The sequence below is a fragment of the Telmatherina bonti genome, assembly GCF_933228915.1.
Source record: "Telmatherina bonti genome assembly, chromosome: 20".
In the NCBI taxonomy this organism is placed as follows: Eukaryota; Metazoa; Chordata; class Actinopteri; order Atheriniformes; family Telmatherinidae; genus Telmatherina; species Telmatherina bonti.
The window spans coordinates 9,892,247-9,912,843 of NC_136618.1; the positions used below are offsets into that span (position 1 = coordinate 9,892,247).

The window sequence follows — 20,597 nt, forward strand, 5'->3', positions numbered from 1 at the left end:
GTGTTACAGGAATTGGTTTGTCTTTTATAGGATATGTATTGTACCAGATGTTTGGGGATTGGAAAACAGTCTGGAGAGTTATCTGTGGCAGCGGGGAAAGAATGACTAAGACATTATTTAGTGCGGGTACCTGAAAGGTGGAAGATGCTGGGGGCGGCCATGTTGGGATTGAGGTGTGAGGGTATTTAAGGTGGGCATTTTGTTTGTCCGCGAGAGCCGATATTGATGTAGCAGGGTGCATGTTAGATTACTTTAGGCTTATTGGATTTCAGTTATGTTTAGTGGGTAAAATGTAATGTGTGTAATGATAACTTTCCATTGTGGGTTTCTATGTATTTTAAGACAACATGCACTATTGCACGATAAAGTCTCAACTTGTTGTAGGACGTCTGCTGACTGCCATCTATTAGCCACTCTGGCCACGCAACCTACAACACGGAAATAAAACAAGATTATAAGTTATACCTGACCCCTCCTAGTTGCTGGGCAGATCACAAAGAGTCCTCCAAAGCTGAGCCGTATCTAGACATAAAGCACCTGCACGTCTAACTGAAGATTCAAGCAAAGTAAGGCTGACACGAATCAGATAAACTTCAGAGAAAGCCCTTTCTGTGTCCATTCTAACAAGCCAGGGAGTAAACCTTCCTGTATTCTGCACATTCCAACAGGCCTCCAATGAATACAGTGTTTTATACCTTATGTGCATAGACTACAAAATACAGCAGAATCACAACAAATCAATGCATATATGTCTGATTATTTCCATCTAATTTAGGCTACCTAACAGCTAATACAAACAAAGGCTATGGATAATAATTTTCCCTTATATATGTTCCCAACCCTGTATTACTGTTCTCATCTGTCTGTGTTTATATCAGCGTTAATGTGTCAAACTCAGTGTTTTTAAATGGGATAAGTAAGGAGTGTTTATGCAAATGGATCAGTGATTGTGTTGCTGTATTTATGAAGTATTAGCAGAAAGCGTAACAAGTTGCTAATCCTCCAAACAGCTGGACTTTTAAAGGCGAGATGCTTGTTGGAGGTTGGAGATATCTGATATATCTGCTCAACCTGCTTCACTCTGCAACATGAAAAATGTAGATTTCCATCTGTTGTCGCCCTCCTATGTTAATTTATGGGGTGGCCTCTCACTCTCGATACTTATCAGTAGCATTATTTGTTCCTGTCTAACCGAATGAAGCCCATATCAAGCCTTTATCCACTAAAAGTGACGATTTACAACGCGACTGAAACCCCTTTTAAAGCTTTGACAGATTAATGAGTTTAGGCCCTTCGAAATTCCTGGTAGCAACTCGACATGCACAGATGACACAATGAGGCTTTCGTTAGTGTGGTCTTGTGACTTTTGGCGTGTCGAAGCAACAGATGGAAACGATGCACACTACACTTCATAAGACTGACGTACAATCGAGGAGACAGGCTGAGTGAAACAGTTTGTTTACACTAAATAAATGTAGCAACAATGCTATGAAAACACCAACGTGTGTTCTTACAGGAGCAGCAACGATGCAGGATTTATCACGAAAGGTTTTCATCCTAAATGCTTTTGCTCATCCACACACAGGGAAGCTCAGGATTTCCAAAAGTTTCCATGTTTTCATCTGTTCGGCCATGTCTGAAGCAGCAGATGTTTCAGGATAAAGCTGTGCTTGAGTGACGGATCTGTGACATCACATTGCTCTGCTTTATATTTAATGCATCTCATGTTAAATCGAATCTAAACTGAAGATCATTTATGTCTCAGATCTTTCTACATTAGTCTTTTTGGGTTTGTTCGGCTACTTAAGCTTTCTTCTCACAAACATTTCAACATCATCATCAGGAAAAATAAACCAGAAAGTCTCCATAAAACTCGTGGTGAGAAAAATAACATCAGTGAGTCTGTCTGAACTGCTTTCATTCAGCAGGATGTGAATGAACGCAGAGACTGAGGTGTTTATGTTGCTCAGGGCAATAATGAAGGCTGTCAGGAAATTATCTTCCTGTGTGTGTGTGTGTGTGTGTGTGTGTGTGTGTGTACAGAGGGAATGCTAGGAATTCAGATAACCTGTGATGACTGCGTGTCAGTGCTTGGAGAGTTCACACGCATGTAAAACAAAAGGAAAGTATAGCATGTGTTAGGCTGTCAGCTGAATCGCTGAAGGTTTAAACAATAAGCCGACATTGAACAAATAAATCCTTACAAAGTCGTTTCCAGTTTGTTTAACAGCTAATCCACTGGAACTAATAAATACTCTTCGCTACCAGCCGTCCCAACTTCCAAATTTGACTAAACTACATGTTATGAGCAGCTGATTCCTGCTGGGATGAAACACATCCGTGTTATTCCCTCAGAAAGTCTGTTAGCTCACAATAAGCTGTCTCAATCAATCAATCAATCAATCAAAACTTTATTTGAAGAGCACTTTCACATAACCTCAAAGTAACCAAAGTGCTATGCAGGTAAAATTAAATAAATCAACATTAAAAGCACTAAAATGAAGACAACAAAATAGTTAAAAAAAGACTAAATAAGAGAGTAAAGACCTACTGCTCTCCGGAGTTAGTTTTCAAAAGAGATTTAAAACCACTTCAAGTCCCAGCAGACCTCACCGAAAGAGGGAGACTGTTCCAGAGGGCTACTGCAGAAAAGACTCTGTCTACACGAGTCACAAGTCGAGTCCTCGGGACGACTAGAAGCATCTGGTCTTCTGATTTTTAACGTTTAAACATTTAAAAGCCAAAAGTAAAACTTTAAAAACTATTCTAAATAAGACAGGCAGCCAGTGAAGCCCCCCGTGCTGCAATCTCTCTCTCCTGTTGATGTGTTGCTTAAATCGGGCTCACTGGTTTACTGTTGTAAAAAGAAGTGTTCACATGAAACTGTGACGGATCACAGATTGTAAAAGTAGTTGGTGTATTGTGCACGTTTGGAAGAGTTGGCAGTGAATTTGCAGGAGTTAAAAATGTATATTTTATAATTGCATTGTTCATAATCGTCACAACTGGGAGCATTTACTACAATACAAAAGGTGTGCAAATATTTACAATTCAGTCGGAGTTTGATGACTGCATGCTTGATTACTTTTGACCAGCAGGGAATTGTGTTGTGATCTCTTAGCTCAGCGGTTCTCAACCTTTTTGCAACACAGTTCCCCATGTACAATATTTTTTCAGCCAAGTACCCCCTAACTCGGCCCGTCATGGTCACAAATTTTACAATGCGATTAATTCTCAGAAATTATTGCGCTAGATGATAATATCGTCTTAAGCGATTATTGTTGTCATTTTAAGACCTTTTCAACTAAAATAACAATAATGCCACAATAAGGCAAGTAAACCCTATCAAGAACATACTTTAATATCTAAAGAACACTTAGCTCAATGTGCAGACTAGTTTATGCTCATCCAGTCCCCAGTCTGCTGAAACACATCAGGATTTCTTCTGCGGTTTTGGCAACGTGGTTATCTACAGGGTGCAATTTGTTGGGGGGGGGATATGGGGGCTTCCGGGGGCGGTGAAATCTGCCGCTTGCAGATCGCTGACACTGAGAAAAACTCTGCGGAGTTCAGTCAGGAATGATTACAATCTGCTGCACAACCCAGGAAAGTCTTCCGCTGTGTGTCATGCTTGCGATGGCATGTTGCGTGTGAGCAGAGCAGGGTGGCGTGCAGAGCGTGATGTGTGCGTGCAGCATTTCCATGGTGATTAGAGCTCATTCATTTTGTCCAGTTTCTAATGTCTGAGGTCCTCAGGTTACACAAACATACACACTAACAGAGAATCCGGGTCAGTGTGTTCCTACCACACAGAAACGGATGCTAACACCCCACTTTGTTTCCACGCAACTCGGAAAAAAGTGCTGCTTAGATGCCGTATCAACAGGAGTCTGAATGATCTGATCATAAGGCGACAGATCTAATGGAAACACCTCAAAGGCGCCTTTATTCTTGAGAAAAGCAGGGGAAACATCTTGAATCCAACAACAAGCAGTGTATGGCCATGTTTATGTGCAAACCAGAACAACCACCTCCACTGCAGAGTAAACAATCAAAGCACAACTTTTCACACAAAGCTGTCTTGTATAGAAATTATTCATTTAGTTTTTACCACTTAGTCCATTTCTGGGTTGTGGAAAAGCTGAAGCTCATCCCAGCAACTAGCAGGTATGAAGCAGGGTACATCCTGGACAGGTCACCAGTCTATCAAAGACTCAAACAGAGACTCAAACAACCACTCACACTCATTCCTAACCACTACACCACCAGGATGCCCTGGATGGAAATCAGTTGCCCTTAACCTGACTTAAGAGTTGCAGAAACACTTTCCAGAAGTGTTTGGAAAGCTAAAGATCATGTTGGTGCAACTGTAGTGAGTATACAGTCAGTTCCAGGTTATTATGTTCAGTAAGAAACATCCAAGCTCATCATCCGTCCTTTCCTTAACTGCAGCAACACGGCTCATTTTAACGTTGACACATCTCCGCTCAAACCGCTTCTATCGCGAACAAACTGTCGGCTGAATGGTTTACTTTGTACAGAGAGCGTTTTAAGGTTTCCTAATGAGACCGTTTTATGTGAGCATGCTCAGAGTCTGAGGAAGAAAACCTGAATAACAGAAGCAGGAAGTGTTGCTGTAGCTCCCGTTACGTCTGATCTAATGCAACAACATGAGACATGCATGTGAGCAGACAGAGTTTTATGGAAAATGAGTGGGAATGCAGCCAACGTGCGAAGAAAACAAATGATCAGAACCACTTTAAAAGACAACAACAAAGGGAGTTATAGGAGCCAATTTGTTTAACTGTGTTCCTCATTGCTGCTGTTAGAGGGCGCTGTATCGTCACCTGGGCAGGTGACGCGTATCGGGGAACTGGTTGGGCAGATGTTTGGTCCGAAAGGGCAAAAGGTTTTCAACCTCAGGGCGCGAGTAGACATTTGTATACCACAAGATTATACACAGAAGTAATAAAGATTTCTGAATCAGAAATGAAGTGATCTAAGTGGAAGTCTACTACAGCGAAGCGGCGCGACGAACCAAACTCTGGGGACAAAAAATCTCAGTAGCTTTGTTTAGACTCAGCTCCTTCAGGAGTATAAAGAAAAGCATGAAGGTAAACAGGTGCTGTAATTCCCGAACCTGCAGATTTGATGAGTGACGAAAGTCTAAACGTTTCCCTGCAGATTTTCACACAAACTTGTTTTCGCATGTGAAGTCAGAAAAACAAGTTCACTCGTAAGTATTTCCACAAAAGATCATTCTGTTTTATGACACAGCTTTCACGTGTTTGAGGAGTAAATCAGCACATTCCAACAGAAGCTGACACGCTACATCATCTCACATCTTCAGGCGCAGGTTACTCTTAGCCCAAACATCTTCAGGGATGAGCATAGTTTTCATCATGCTGTTCACACGAGTTGAGATTGTAACGGATAATTAACGCATGCAAACAAATAAAAAGGTAAATGTCTTTAAATGCCTGTCATGTCTTTGGTCTTTTGACAGTAATGGTGCCCCTGGTACTGTGGTCTGGTCGACTCCTGGTGCAGATGGCTCCTGCAATGGTGTTTCCTTACCAGGCTCATCTGTGCTCAGCAATAAATAACTAGGGAGGCGTATGCGTGATGCTTAAGAGTAGCGTTGGAAATTGATGTTATTTGGGTGTGTGTATGAGTGTATGATCCAAAGACATGCATGTTAGGTTAATTGGTCACTCAAAATTGCCCATACGAGTGAGTGTGTGCATGAGTGGTTGTTTGTCTCTGTGTGGCCCTGCGATGGACTGGCGAGCTGTCCAGGGTGTAACCTGCCTGTGGCCCAAAGCCAGCTGGGATAGGCTCCAGCTTCCCCGCGACCCTGAATTGGATTAAGCGGTTCAGAAAATGAATGAATGAATGTATGAGTGTGTATGCATTTGATAGTGAGAAGGGAGGGGCTGATTCATTTTCTTTGTTGTGTTTTTATATCATGTAAAGCACTTTGTGTTGCATTTTATTGTAGAAAAAGTGCTTTATAAATAAAGTTTGATTTGACTGATTATGTTCTGGGTTGTAATTCTATTTGTGTGAACTGAATGTTTTTCTGTGACTTAGCATCTAAAACAAGTTCTGAAATCTTCTCCAGAGGAAAATTTGACATCCAAATGTCTTTATCTTCATTTGCACTTTGCTTGTGTTCAATTTCTTTTTTCAGCAGAAAATTTGAACACAACTTCAAATTTTTGTTGCACAAGTTCTCACATCAAGATTAGAAGCTCGTGCATTTTGGCATGTTTACTTTCTAAATGAGGGCAGCAGAGGAACGTGAACGTGTGTTTCTTACAGCCATGACTGCTGTGATGCCGGTAAAAAAGTCCAGAGCAGGACACGCCAGGATGTCAGAGTACAGCAGCACCAGCTCTCTGAGAGGAAACACAAACACGCCGAGTCAAAGCGCAACATGAACCGTTAAACTCCAAATGTGGACCACTGATGCTAATCCTCACCTGCAGGTCTTCATCTGTTTGCTCCTCAGCTCCTCTTCTTCCTCCCCCTGCAGGGTCAGGGTGACGCAGACCAGCTTCTTCAGGTCTGGGAGTCCGAGGAAAAACAGCGATTTCTGGGTGCGTCCGCTCATCCTACACACACTTCCAACAACTCAAACACACAAAAACGACCTGCTTTAATATCAAAGAGAAGACGACTAGAAAATGTGTTTAGATAGTTATTACGTATCCTGGTTTTTCATTTATAATAAACTTGGAACCGATACTGATACTGATATCGGTATCATGTGTACTCGTACTTGGTATTAATAAAAGTGTACCGATACTACAACCAATACCTGATACCACACTAGTCAAGCCAGCGCAGATGTGTTTGATGACATGCTTTAGACGTGTTTTAAAAGAAATAAATGCCTTGAATGTTAAAATGTGACATTTTTTGTTACACTAAAACCACACATTTATAGTTGTATTTAGGTAAAATGTGCCAAATCAGAATAAAACTTGTTGAAATTGTTAGATCTGTAATGTTATTATATTTCTATTGGTGAGGTAACTTCAGAAAGGATCGTCATTTATTACAACCTAATGAAATCTTACACAGTTATAACAGCAATAATAGCCAGTCACAATAATGTTCACATGAACAGATTTGGTATCGGCAAATATCGGTATTGGCAGATATATCGGTATCGGATCGTAACTCCCAAAAAGTGGATTGGTGCATCCCTATAATAAACTTTTATTTTACATTTTCATTCACCTTTTGTTGTCAATTCAACGTTATTTGTACAGCGCCACTTCACAACAATGTTGTCATAGGGCATTTTACATACACGAATCAACATACACATCATTTCAAGCCAATTCATACATATCCTATAATAGAAACCAACTGATTGCACCGAATCAAGACTTTGATCCAATCCCCCATCCTGAGCTGCATGCGGCTACAGTGGGAAGGAAAAAACTCCCTTTTAACAGGAAGAAAACCTCCGGCAGAACCCGGCTCAGGGAGGGCAGCCATCTGCCTCGACTGGTTGGGGTGGAGACGACAGGAAAGACACAATGATAAACAAAAACATGAATGGAAACCAAACTACTGAGTTCAGACAAATGTCCTGCAGTCCAACACAACAGCTCATCAGACAAATATTGCACATATTGCTTCCTGATTCTTTTGTTCTTGTGTATCAAACTGACTGAACTTTCTTTTTTTCTGTGCAAATGTGTTATATTCCATTTTAACGGAGGTAAAACAACACAAAAGGCCTTTTTGTTGAGGGTGTTGGGTCTTTCAGGTTTTGGTAGATGTAGTGGAGTCACATCTAACCTGATGTTAGTCAGGGACTACGTTTTATTCAGAGATGGCATGCGGAGTTCCCCAAGGCTCTACAGTGAGGTCCCTGTTGTTCAGGATAAACATGCTCCCACTCACTCGAATTAAAACATCAAGCAAAGAATCTGATCATAACTATTCTGGCGTCTCTAAGCTCTATGTTTCTGTCTCACCAGGAAGCTTAAATGAGTCAATAAAAATAAAAACCATTGTATTTTAAAGGAGGACGGCCACACAATAAGTACCCAGCTTTAGTCAGCAATGTTTAAAACAACAGATCAATCCAGAAATTTTAAGTAGCCATATTAAGGCAATAAATTAAAAAAATGCATTTGGAGAGCACAGACCTTCACCAAGCAGCTCATTATATTGTGAAGCCTTTTACAAATACCTTTGTCCACAAATCCTTCCAGTTCAACCAGAAATTTAATGGTTTAAAGTTAGAACAAGACCCACTCTCAGAAAAACAAAACAATATCCACACTGTAGTTTGTGTAAAGTTTAAAAAGCACAATCTCATTGGTGTAAAAGCCTATAATCACCTGAATAGTATATATAGAATAATGAATTAATGATTCATTCACTGATGATTTAAACAAATGTCTTCATTGTTTGCTGTTAGTCATCTTCATGACTGTGACGGTGCTTTTAAGGGTCTCAGGTGGTCGTAGTTGTTGCAGTCATAAAGAAAACAGCAACTAATGCAGAATACTGCTGCTGGTATTCTCATACAGACCATACATAGAGAATATATATCACTGCGGTTCTCAGAGCTCTGAACAATCAAGCAGCAGTTTTTATGCCTCTAATATCTGAAAGAAAATATCAGAAAATAGTTTTTAAACTTTACTTTTTTAAATGGGGTCTGATGAGTTTGAATGACTTGCTTTTCCTCTTAAAGGATGGTTAAACATTTCCTCTGCTAAAAGATACAATATATGGCTGTCGCTACTTTCATGAGACTTTAAAGACTTATACTCTTATTGTGACTGTCAATTAAAAACGTACAGGTACTATTATGATAAAGTGAGACTACATAGATTACATGAGTAGACCGACATTTACTGGTAATTTAGATTTATTATTTTCCTTTTAATTATTTATTTATTTTCTCTTATTAACATATAATTAACTAAATATCTTTCAATAACCTTCAATGACTAATATGAACTTCAAAGCAACAAACACTATTGTACATTGTAAAGCTGGTTTCAGCTAATGTTTGTAAGTTTTATTTACCCATAATAAATAAAGTGTATAAATTAATGAAAAAATACATAAACAGAAAATTAAGAAGATACTGACATGTGAAATTATATCAAAAAGTTGCTCACAAGTGACCACTGCTGGCATTAATGGCTGATAGTTGTGAATTTTACCCCCAGATTTCACTGTCAGTTTTAGTGCCTTGTAATCAATGTTATTTTTTATTACATTATACATTCACCATAAAATATCATTGTTAAGATTTATTGTAAGTCTCACTCACCTCTTGTGTATCCAGAAAGCTTTTTTTTTCTATTTTATTTTTTTAGTATTAGCAAACAATAAGCTAAAAAAAAGCTAACGTTAACTGGGCTAATAAAAAGAAATGTAGCTAGTTTTATTTTGTAGACATTCGTAACTAAGTTTTGCAATTATATATAAAATAACCAATGTTATTGTTTATTTTCTAGGACAATTCTTTAATAAAATGTGACTTTAAGAATAAACTTAAAATGAATGCAATATATTTGTCAATCTAGCCAAAGATGGGTGAGAACACGCGAAGAGCACCCACATTTACACACAAAAAGAAATCTCCAAGAAATATTGGGTATCACTTCTGGTTTCGCAACTGAATAAAAACATAAACTTAAAAAAAAAAAAAAAAAAACATGAATGGACTTTTTACATTCAATTGAATAATTGAAAGGAATTTCTAATTTCTTATACATTAATAATTAAAAATGTCTTGTTCGTTCAATGAGATTATTTTCTGCTTCGTAGTAACACACATTCTCAATAGAACATCTTTGAATTGGAGCTGGGTTGTTTTCCCGCCGGAGAGCAACTGCAGTCAAAACAAACATTTTCCTGCACAAAGGGCCCACTCCTGTCAACATTTCACAACTTGTACCAGTCCACAGGAAGTTGAAATTAAAACAGGACCCCTGCCAGGGTGCTTAAGTGAACTCACTGGCTCATAAAAACACTCATTTCGTGCGATACGCGAAGACAGCCCGCTCCTTGCGTGAGAAGGTAGTTTCCTTGAAAACTGTTGAACTACCATGAACTTTGGCCTCGTACTCGCTTCACGGCCCCTAGCAATGATTGACAGGAGAAAAGAACCAATCACAGAGTCTGTAAAATATTATAAGGAAGTGAACAGCCAATGGAGGCACAAGAAGGATGGTCATTGGGCGTACTGGGTGCTCTGAGGCTCAGTGAAGCGAATGTTTCAAAAAACGATAAAACCGGATATTTTAAAGTAGTCCTTCAAAATAAAATAAAAACCCACAACATCTCAAGATGAAAATCAGAAAAGATGTAATTAAGAAAGCAAAGAAACATGTCCTAATCTAATTCTACTTTGGTCTTAATATGTTACTAACTATTTTAACAATGTATTTTAAAACTGGTGGATTAAACAAATAAATAAATAACACTATTTTAGTCACAGGCTTTTTGAAGAGCAACCTTTAGTCACTTTTTGAACAATTTTACATTCTTATTATTTCATGTACAGTGGTTGAGGCCAGTCAGCTTCCAAAGGATAAGATGGCAAAAATCTATAGAGGCTTTTAAGGTATTTTCATCGGTTCAGATATGTATACTGTATATTTAGGCATAATTTTTGCTTCAAGGATACAACAAAGAAAGGGAACCTCCTCCAACAAGTAATAAAACATAGTAATATCATTCAAATATTAACACACTCATACTTGGTACACTTAAAATTATATGGATATTCCGCTTTATAAACTATAAACTTCTTTCTTGAAGCAGGAGATTGTGTACCTGTCAATCAAAAGGACACGCCCCCCTAAATATGCCAAACTTCGAGATTAAATTACTTTTAAACAGGTGAGTTAGAAAAAAATTCACTCCCCCCAAACAAGGAGCAGAGCCCCGCTTGTCATGAAGGTAAACTTGACCTATTAAACGAAAATGGATTTTTGTACCAGGCTGTAAACATGTTTTTTTTTTTGCTGTGAAGTTGGTCTTTTTAACATGGGAGTCTATGGGGATTTGCTCTGTTTTGCAGCCAGTCCCTAGTGGATGAGGGGGGAACTGCAGTTTTATGCACTTCTGCATAGGCTTCACTTTTAACCGCCGAAGGCTCCATCCATCTTTCATATACAGTTTATGGTTTGTACGGTCATTTCGACTTTTATTTTGATAGCATACACCGGAAGTTTGTTTAAACTCCGTTTATTTGATTGGTGATGACCTCATAATACCTAAATTTGGGTAATTTCTGGGGTAAATGTCGTGCAGTTTCTGCCAAGTCACGGTCTGGACATATCCACTGGCATTATATAACCTCTGACAGGCTTCACACCTTTTGCCGTCTGCGTTCAGCGGGTCTTCGTTTCCGAACTGTCTGAATTTATTGCGACACAAATGGGTGAAAACAAGGAGCAGAGCCCCGCTGGAGTAAAATACTACAGATTGTCAGAGATCGAGGAGCAGAACTCCTTCAAATCTACGTGGATTATCATCCACAACAAAGTCTACGATGTGACCAAGTTCCTGGAGGAGGTGAGGATGTATTTCAGTGTCAGAGCTTTCTGCTTGAAGACGATTAATTCTTACAACAAACAGGAAAATCAGCCAAAAACGGCAACCACGGCAGTGTACCAACACAAACCCTACACTAACATAAATACTAACTTTACACGTTTTGCATTTTTTAACTTTTTTATATTTAGTTTGTTTGACTTTAGTTCTGGAGGTAAATTCTCAGTTTAAGTTCATAGCAGGGGCGTGAAAAGTTAAAAAGTACGGGGGGCCCAGGTTTCCATGTTCAATTCAGGTGTTGTGGTTTAACCTGCACTCCAGTTATATGGTGACCTTTGCCTGAGAGCATCATTCGTTGCTTGAAGCAATATTTGTGTTTTATTAAACAGCAAAATTAAAATCAAGCACTTGATTGTCATTTAGATTTATATCAATGCTTTATCCAGGATATTTTGTTATGATTATAGCAACATGGGCTGCTCAGTAGGGCTGTGACGATATGCTTTTGTCCCAAATTGCGATTCTTTGATATTGCTCATTTTTGTAGATTAAAAACAAAAAAAATGTATAAAACTTTTTTTTTATTTTTTATTATTTTTTTTATTTTATTTTTTTATTTATTTATTTATTTATTTTTGCTCATAATTTTTCTTGATTTCAATTGGGAAAAACAACACAGTAGCCAGATCATCATTCTGCTGCTATAATGCTCAAGAAGACAAGTAAAAAAGATCAATTCAAATGATTATTTTTATTTATTTGAAAAAAAATCTATATTTTTTTTATCTTTTTTTTTCTTAAAACAAAAAAATCGATTTTAAAATTGTGAAGCAAAATAATCCAAATTTTTGATTTTTCGATTTAATTTTCCCACCCCTACTGCTAAGTACAAGAAAAGTAGTTCCACCCATGAAATTAACTTTTTTTTTTTGCAAATTGATTTTATGATTACTTTATTATTTTGTTTTATTGAATTTCCCTTTTGAGATTAATAAAGTATTATTAATTTCATTCATTTCCTTTTATTTATATTTATTTATTCATTTTGCAGTAAATGGAAGTCACTTTTCACTTATGTACGTGTTTGGCTTAAGTTTGGCCGTGCTCCTCAAACAACGCTTTTTCTTTTTTACATTTGTTAGTGTATATATAAAAGATAATTAATTATAAGAGTTCATGCAAGTCTGTCAATGCAGTGATTAATGGCAAAATAAGCCATAGATTGATTCAAATCAGAAATACTTAATTAAAAAAAGAAAAACTGTCATTTTGTGACCATCCTATACTTCAGACCAACAAACAGATATTTCAAACATTAATGAAGAAATGTTTGATGCACTAATGTATGAACAAAAGTGAATATATCTATAGGTATATGATCCTTCATATTCTCAACATCTAGTGCAGTTTATTCATCCTGATGCTTCTTCTTTTGTGCTCTTTTTTTTTTAGCTTTAGGAAAAATTTGGAAATATCACATCTTTTGAAATTCACATTGACACATCAGATCGGATTTATGTAAATGATCTGATTATCTGTTCATTGAGGTCATGTAAACGAGGACGATGAATGGATTTGAATGTATTATGGCTCTTTACAGATAAATTTGTCAGATTAGCAGATGTGGAAGCAGTGCAGTGTTTCTTCTCAGTAAGATCAGTCATCTGTGTCAATGTTTATATTTTACAGCAAACAAAGCAAAAGTTCACCACAGTAGATTAGGGCTGGGCGATACGACGATATATATCCTTTGGACAACAAATAAATGTCTGTCATTTCCTTCATTCATTCATTTTCCGAACCGCTTAGTCCGATTAAGGGTCGCGGGGAAGCTGGAGCCTATCCCAGCAGTTTTTGGGCGAAAGACAGGGTACACCCTGGACAGCTCGCCAGTCCACAACAGGGCTCTATCGTTTCATATGAAGGTTTATTGTTTACGCTACGAAAAGGTGCTTTACTGCAGTATTTTACATCAAGATGCGCTTCACGGCATGCACTCTGCAGTATATAAACAAACATGGAGGCAGACGGTAGGAGACACGTTTCAGAGCAGGATAAATCACTAAAAGATGACCAGCCAACCCAAACTGATGAGCTTGTTCATAAAAGAGGAGAAATTTCTGTCGCATGGATGCAGTTTAGATATAAAACGACAACAGACTAGCTAACTGTCCCAACAACGGACTCCGACACAATTAGCTCATTTTATCACCAGCGCAGGAATCAGGATAAAGAATACAGAATAAAGAATAGAGTCAACAAGCAAAAGCATTGTGAAGTGGAGGCGAAAGCTCATAATAAACTCCAAACACAAACACTGTTGAAACACCATACGGCCATAGTTCCTCCAGATGGAAGGAGATCACTGCTGCCATTGCCAAGCACATCCGACACATAACTGATGACTGACACAAAATTACACAAACAGTTTTATATCACTTTGTTAATCGTTACTAGGATAGAAAATGAGCTATATTGGGCTACAACATTTTGGTCATTTGGCCCAGCGCTACAGTAGATGCTAACCAGGCAACGGTTGCTGGCGAACCTTAACATTCTCATTAGTATTTGATCCAGACTTTTATCTGCTGGAAGTGTGTTCTCACTTGTAAAAAAAAAAAAAAAATACTAGGAGTGTTTTAAGGGTGTCTGCATGCAACATTTTTGTTTGCAACATCTCCAGAAAAGCAGGTGAGACTTCTTGAGGAGGGATTGTGTTGAAATCAGCAGCACAGGTATTTGGAAGCAGAAAAGAGCATGAAGCAGCATTTGCTCTCTGCAAATATCCAGAGTATTAGCTGCTCTATTCGGTGTTTTCTTTTTTTTATGTATTTTATAAACTTCTTATAATGTAATAGTGATTGCTTGCATGCAGGACTGACCAACCATTTCAGTTCAGGCGATATCCACTTTTATATCTAACATCATTTATAGTTTATTAATAACGAGACGTTCTTCCTGCACACAGATAACATGCACGTCTAACAGAAAGACAAACACACCGCGTTGAACATTTGGACTTGTGACCCGTCACCACCGTCCAGCCAACAGTGTGTCAGAACGTGTACTCCTTCTGTAGCTACATGCTGTACAGAGGTGAGGGCGGAGGTTTGTTTTCAGGGATCAACTTATCAGTCTGGAGACAGTTTTTTTTTTTTTCTTGTTTCTCCATGTGAGCTGTGCGGTTTCAGCTGTTTTAAATGAAGCCAACAGGTAAACGGTTAGCTTTAATGTCTCAGGTTTCATACTGCAGACTGTAAATGAAATGAAAAATACTTTATTAATCCCTCCAAGATACTTGTATTCCTCCACCACCTCCTCTCCCAGGATGGAAACAGTGCTTTGTTTATTCTTGTTCCTCCTGAAGTCAACAATCATCTCTTTTGTTTTGCTAGATTTGGTTAGTAAAATCACAGTTCCTCAGTCCTGGTCCTGATGTCCAGCAGGTTTTCCAAGCGTCCCTGCTAAAACACATCCAACTCAAACTCAGACAAGCTTTGCACATGTCTGCTAAATACACATTGACTTGAATCAGGTGTGTTGCAGCAGGGGCACTTGGAAAACCTGCCTGGGACCAGGATTTAGGATCCCTGCTGTAAAGCATTAACAGGATGCTGTGATTATCTCCTCTTGATGTGGATATAGAGTCTGGCTGTGAGAGTCTGGCTGGTGTCAGGGTCCCCCAGAGAGCACAGGGGTCCCCGAGGCTTTGATAATTCAGGGCCATCAAAGTCTGCAATACAATACTTAAACACATGCATTTATTTTATTTTTATTTTTATTTGATAGGGACAAGTATGCTCCATGAATGATGGCGCATACTGCAGCATTTTAGCCAAGGCTAATTTTCAATGCCCATAAGAAAGTATATTTACACTGCATTGCGAAATTTAAAGCTACACGTTTGTGCCTTAATATATACATACAAAATACAAATACGTGTATATACACCAAAATGTAAAATTAAGTAAAACACATTCAAGGCTGTCAATAAAAATCAGTCCAAAATAAGAACATTGTCAATACATTCAATCAAAACTACCGTTTTGCCTCCCACATGGAAAAATTACAATACTAGAAGTGAGTGCAGGCCTTAGCAATAAATAAACAAAAAAACAAAAATGAAAGGAAACTCTCTTATGAGGTTACAACTAGTTCACCCAATAAGTTTGCGCCCACTCACAGGGGTTTAGTGGTGTCGATGAGTAGGTGGTGCTACAGTAGTGAAGCACTTTATTTCTACTCTATTCTATTCTACTCTACGGTATTTGGCAGATGCTTTTATCCAAAGCGACTTACATGTGTGAAGTACTCAGGGTATGGTTACATGGTGTTTTTTAATTTGGAATTAAATAATTGGGAATTAACGTATTCTCCTACGAGTTTACATGAAAATAATAATTCCGAATGAACGTTTACATGAAACACGTCTTCACTTAATTCCTCTTTAGAGCGGCGGGTTGGGAGGGGTTCTGATTGGACAGAGGGTGCACGTGACGTATGACGTATACCAGAAAAAAACAAATTGGCTCCCTGCTTATTTTCAGTCTACTTTTCAGTCGTAACTTGTAAAAACTACATAATAAGTACATGTTTACACGACAGAGGAATTAAATAGTTAGGAATTAAAATGCGAACAAACCAGCCACTTACATCGGAATTAAGTTTAATTCTGAATAGAAATTTGCATTAAGAATTAAGTGTTTACATGGTCGTTTTTCATCATTTTAAAGCAGAATTAACTTTTATTTGGAATCAAACGGGAATTAAAAATCCTATGTCAACGCATGGACAGAAAGGCCACTGTTTGGTGAGGGGGATGAAAACAGTTAATTCAACAGGACTGAGAAACAAAGCAGATGATCTGTTCTTCCAAAAAAAAATGTTGTTTATCTTTGTCTTCATTGAAAGACAAAGGAGTATTTATGGTGATAACCTCGCTAATGAAGGCATAAAAACAAGCATGGCTCCAGGACCGAGTGGGACAGGGGGTCGAGTTCACAGCTTTGTACCATTTGTATAAAGGGGGTCCTCAGGGAAAATGGGTTGGGAATCACTGCAGAAGAATTTGCTAATTAAATCCTTTGCTAGTTGGGCTCTACATGTATTTCTGTGCATTTTTCTATTGGTACCTAATAATAAACTTGCCATATAATTTCTCATGAAGAAGAAAAGCAGATGATTCTGTGTGTTTTTTTATCTCAGCATCCCGGAGGCGAGGAGGTGCTGAGGGAACAGGCTGGAGGAAATGCCACAGAGAGCTTCGAGGATGTCGGACACTCCAGCGACGCCAGAGAGATGGCCAGCAGCATGGTGATAGGAGAGCTGCATCCGGTCAGTCCCAGTGTGTTTGTGTGTGTTCAGAGTGTGTTAAATGTCATGGATTGGTTTAAAGCTAATGATGAACCGTTTGTGTGTCTGCAGGAAGACCGACACAAGATCGCTAAACCCGTGGTGAGTAGAGCAAATTGGTTTAAAATGATGCATTGTGGGAAATGTAGGAGGCAGCCTCAGTGATGCGTTCGCTGTCAGTCTCATTGTGTTTGTTTTGTGTTTTACAGGAAACTCTGGTGACCACTGTGAAGGAAGAGACCAGGTATTCACATCTTTTACTTGTGGAGTAGAGGTTAACCTAGAGGGTTAACTAACTAGTTGTCTCTCTTTTACTACCATCAAAAAGTCCAACTAGTTTGTCAGATGTTTAGAAAACTGCATCTTTGTTCTAAATGAAGGTAAAACTAGGAGCTTGGCTGGTTTGTTTCAGTAACTTGGTCAAGTTAGTTGTCTATCAGCTTGTGGGTCATTTCAGTGGGTTAATGGATTGGTAGTCTGTTACCTAGATAACTGTCTGTTTGTTACAGCTGTTTTTCAGTTGGTGATTTAGTCAACCAATCACCCAGTTGGTGGTAGAACTAGATTCTTGGTTAGTTTGATGGGTGGTTAGTCAGCCTGATGATTTAGTGACAGCTATGTTTAACTACATGCAGCTTCACATTCCAGCTTGTGGCTAGTTGGAGTAGATTAATGGGTTGATAGTTGGTAACTAGTTTTCTCTGTGTGTATTGTTAACAGAGGCTGGTTTAACATGTTAGTTTATGCTTTAACTAGCTGCTTCTGTGTTCCAGAAGTTGTAAATCTGACTCAATGTTTAGTTTTATTGGTTTATTATATAGAAAAGTAGCTGATTAAGAACTACTGGTAGTGAATTAAACTAATTAATTGGTTAATTAAAATATCACAGAAAACAGGGTACCTTTCTGAAAGATTAGTTAGCTGTTTAACTAACTTCTTTTTTTTTTACCTAAGAAGTAATGATGTTTTCACTTAATGGCTAGATTAACAGATTTTCAGCTGTTGGGTAAGTTAGATATTTAACTAGCTCCTTCTCTCACCAGATGTGGTTTTGAACTAACAGAATGTTAGACAGCTTGTGGTCTAGTTAGTTAGGCTAATATGTAGCTTTCTTTATATGTTCAAACTGCTTAGGTATTAGCAGGTTAGTTGTTTGGTTGGATGGGTCACAGATTTGACAAATTGGATATCTTGTTTTTATTTTAGCTCGTTAGTTAGTTGTGTGGCTTTATCTTGCAACTGGTTCGTGGGTGGTGCTTAGTTATTTTGTAAACCAACAGTTAACTAAATAAGTTATCAGGCAGTTAGGTTAGGAGAAAACTAGCTGTTCATGTCTTTAATGTTACCAACAGGTAGTTTATTGGTTATCCAATTGTCACTTCTGGTTAAGGTCAGTTACCGATAGAATTTGATATTTCTTGAATTATTATTCACATTTTAGTTAGTTATTTAGGTAGTTGGGGTCTTATTTTCCAGCTGGTCCCCTGAATATGATGAGTTAGGTCAGTTACCGATAGAATTTGATATTTCTTGAATTATTATTCACATTTTAGTTAGTTATTTAGGTAGTTGGGGTCTTATTTTCCAGCTGGTCCCCTGAATATGATGAGTTAGGTCAGTTAGCTCCTATTACAACTGGGTTTTAATTGGTTATCCAGCTATTTGCATTGGTTAATGTGGGTGATATGTTTCGATTGGTTTATTGAGTTTAATTAGTTTAGCCTTTTGGTTTTTTCAAACATTTATAAAAAATAAAAAAAAACCTTGGATTTTAAAACAGTCATCTGTTCATATTCACCACTTAGTTAGTTAGTTACTTAGTTAGTTAGTTAGTTGTGGTTTATCTTGCAGCTATTGCATTGATGCTGTGCAGTTATTTAGTTCACCAGCACTTAATTTTCAGGTAAGCTATGAGTTAGCTAGCTGTGTAGCGGGTTAGTTGTTTGCTTTTTTGAGCCACAGACTTGACATATACAAGTAATGAAGTGTGTTGCTCTTTGTTGCAACTAGTTCCTTGATTATTGTCAGTTAGGTAGTTAACTTAAAGTAACTATAATCATGAGTTAACAAGCTACCTATGTCTATTGTACTACCAACAGGTAGTTTATGAGTTACCCAATGGTTAGTTAGTTAGTTAGTTAGTTAGTTGACCCTGTGTCATTGTCTTGCAGCTGGTGGTCCAGCCTGGTGGTCCCTGCTCTGGCAGCTGCCATCGTCACACTGATGTACCGCGTCCTCTCATCAGACACCGACTGACCTCATCAGACAGACAGCTGTGATGTCATCGCCAGGCGACGGCGGTGCGCCGATCGAGGCCCCTCCCAGCGTAGATCGTTGCTTGTAGGCCAGACAAGAGAAGACCAACAAACGCCTGACATTAAACCATCTGGTCTAGAATCACCGACTCTACGCTGCCGCCGCTGGCACTGCCAAATACCCACAATTCATTTCATCCTGTTTAACCAACCAATCACGTTGCATTATGATGAAGTCATTCATATGAGGCATTTTGAAAAATGTTAAATAGAACTTTGATAATCTGAAATATTGCACAGATGTTTTTTTTTGTTTTTTTTATATATATATATATATATATATATCTATATCTTTGTACATGAATGTAACAGAGTTTAAAGGTTCAGTCTGCAGCTAACAGTCGTTACACTTTTTAACTCTACAGTTCTGTGTTCAGGTTGGTTGGCGGAGCAGGACTCGGTTTGGGGTTTAACTTTTGAAGGGACCACACTGAAATGAGACGCTGCAGCTAAAACCCATTCCTCCATAAACCTCTGATTCATCTAACCTCACATTTCTGCTGGCTTAATAAACACACTGAAGACAAACAGAATCACATGAGATTAAATGAGCTCTTTGGTGCTTATTTAGATATTTCTGCTGACTCAAAGTGGTGAAATTTGTTTACTAAAACAAAAATTATAAGAAAAAGTTTAGAAAAAGCACCTAAATTTGAACTCTATCCATCTTTTCTGGATGAAAATGTGTTCTCTCAGTACAACTTAAATGTACAGCATGAACATTAAGTGCCTATTTAGACTGATGTGTGCAGAGCTAATGGTGCTGTTGGGATGTTGATCCTCCTGAAGATCTTTCCAGACCAGAACCAGAACAGATTCAGTCTGACTGTAACTGTGCAGCTGCTTTTTAATGGAATAAAAGTGATTAACTCATTATGTTTGTTGTGTTTTGTCCTGGAAATCGGGAAATGGGGGGTTTTAGCTACGTTTAAATTTTTCTGGTGGAAATCAAATTGTTTGGTCCAGGTCAAGAGATCAGTTCAGGGTCAGAAGAAATTGCAGGAAATGGCATCATCTCCAGCAATCAGCCAACAGACGAACAGTGGAAGACTTTTATTGATGAGTAGACGCGTTTCCTGATAAACTCTGCTCCAGTTTGCAGACTGTGGTCGAGGTCACTGGCATCAGATAAATGCTTGCTGACTGAACTACGTTGGACTCAGTTTGTGTGTTTATGGGTTTTATTGTGTCTTAAGTTGCTGTAGCGTGAACTTCTACTGAGAGTTTGCACACAGCCACAAGAAAACATTGATATTAGTAAATGATTGGACAAGTTCTGTCCGAGAAGGCCAAAAAAAAGTCGGACTGAAAACGTGATTTTAGCATCAACAATGTCAGAATAACAGAAAACTTGACATTTTCAGCACGGTGGACAAAAAACTA

At 38.3% G+C, this 20,597-nt stretch overlaps 2 protein-coding genes across 2 annotated transcripts in view; one reads left to right on the forward strand and one right to left on the reverse strand.

The window, feature by feature from the left end:
* Window positions 1-6,616, reverse strand: part of cUnh18orf63 (chromosome Un C18orf63 homolog) — a gene marked incomplete at both ends in the record, with an annotated part of 30,322 nt that extends 23,706 nt beyond the window's left edge. The window contains 2 exons of the mRNA XM_079259596.1: window positions 6,323-6,401; window positions 6,486-6,616. Coding sequence (XP_079115722.1) covers window positions 6,323-6,401; window positions 6,486-6,616 — 210 coding nt within the window. The remainder of the gene's footprint in view (window positions 1-6,322; window positions 6,402-6,485) is intronic.
* A 4,729-nt stretch (window positions 6,617-11,345) lies between these two features.
* On the forward strand, window positions 11,346-20,012 carry cyb5a (cytochrome b5 type A (microsomal)). Its single transcript, XM_079259380.1, has 5 exons — window positions 11,346-11,568; window positions 16,753-16,881; window positions 16,972-17,001; window positions 17,109-17,143; window positions 19,071-20,012. The coding sequence occupies exons 1-5, from the start codon at window positions 11,431-11,433 to the stop codon at window positions 19,153-19,155; spliced, it is 417 nt and encodes a 138-aa protein (XP_079115506.1). The 5' UTR covers window positions 11,346-11,430; the 3' UTR covers window positions 19,156-20,012.
* Window positions 20,013-20,597: the final 585 nt, after the last annotated feature.

Bases quoted from the DNA above. Each gene is read 5' to 3' on its own strand.
- cyb5a (XM_079259380.1), top strand. From the start codon at position 11,431: ATGGGTGAAAACAAGGAGCAGAGCCCCGCTGGAGTAAAATACTACAGA. The intron at 11,569-16,752 runs GTGAGGATGTAT...TTTTTATCTCAG, and splicing joins TGACCAAGTTCCTGGAGGAG to CATCCCGGAGGCGAGGAGGT. The intron at 16,882-16,971 runs GTCAGTCCCAGT...GTGTGTCTGCAG, and splicing joins TGATAGGAGAGCTGCATCCG to GAAGACCGACACAAGATCGC.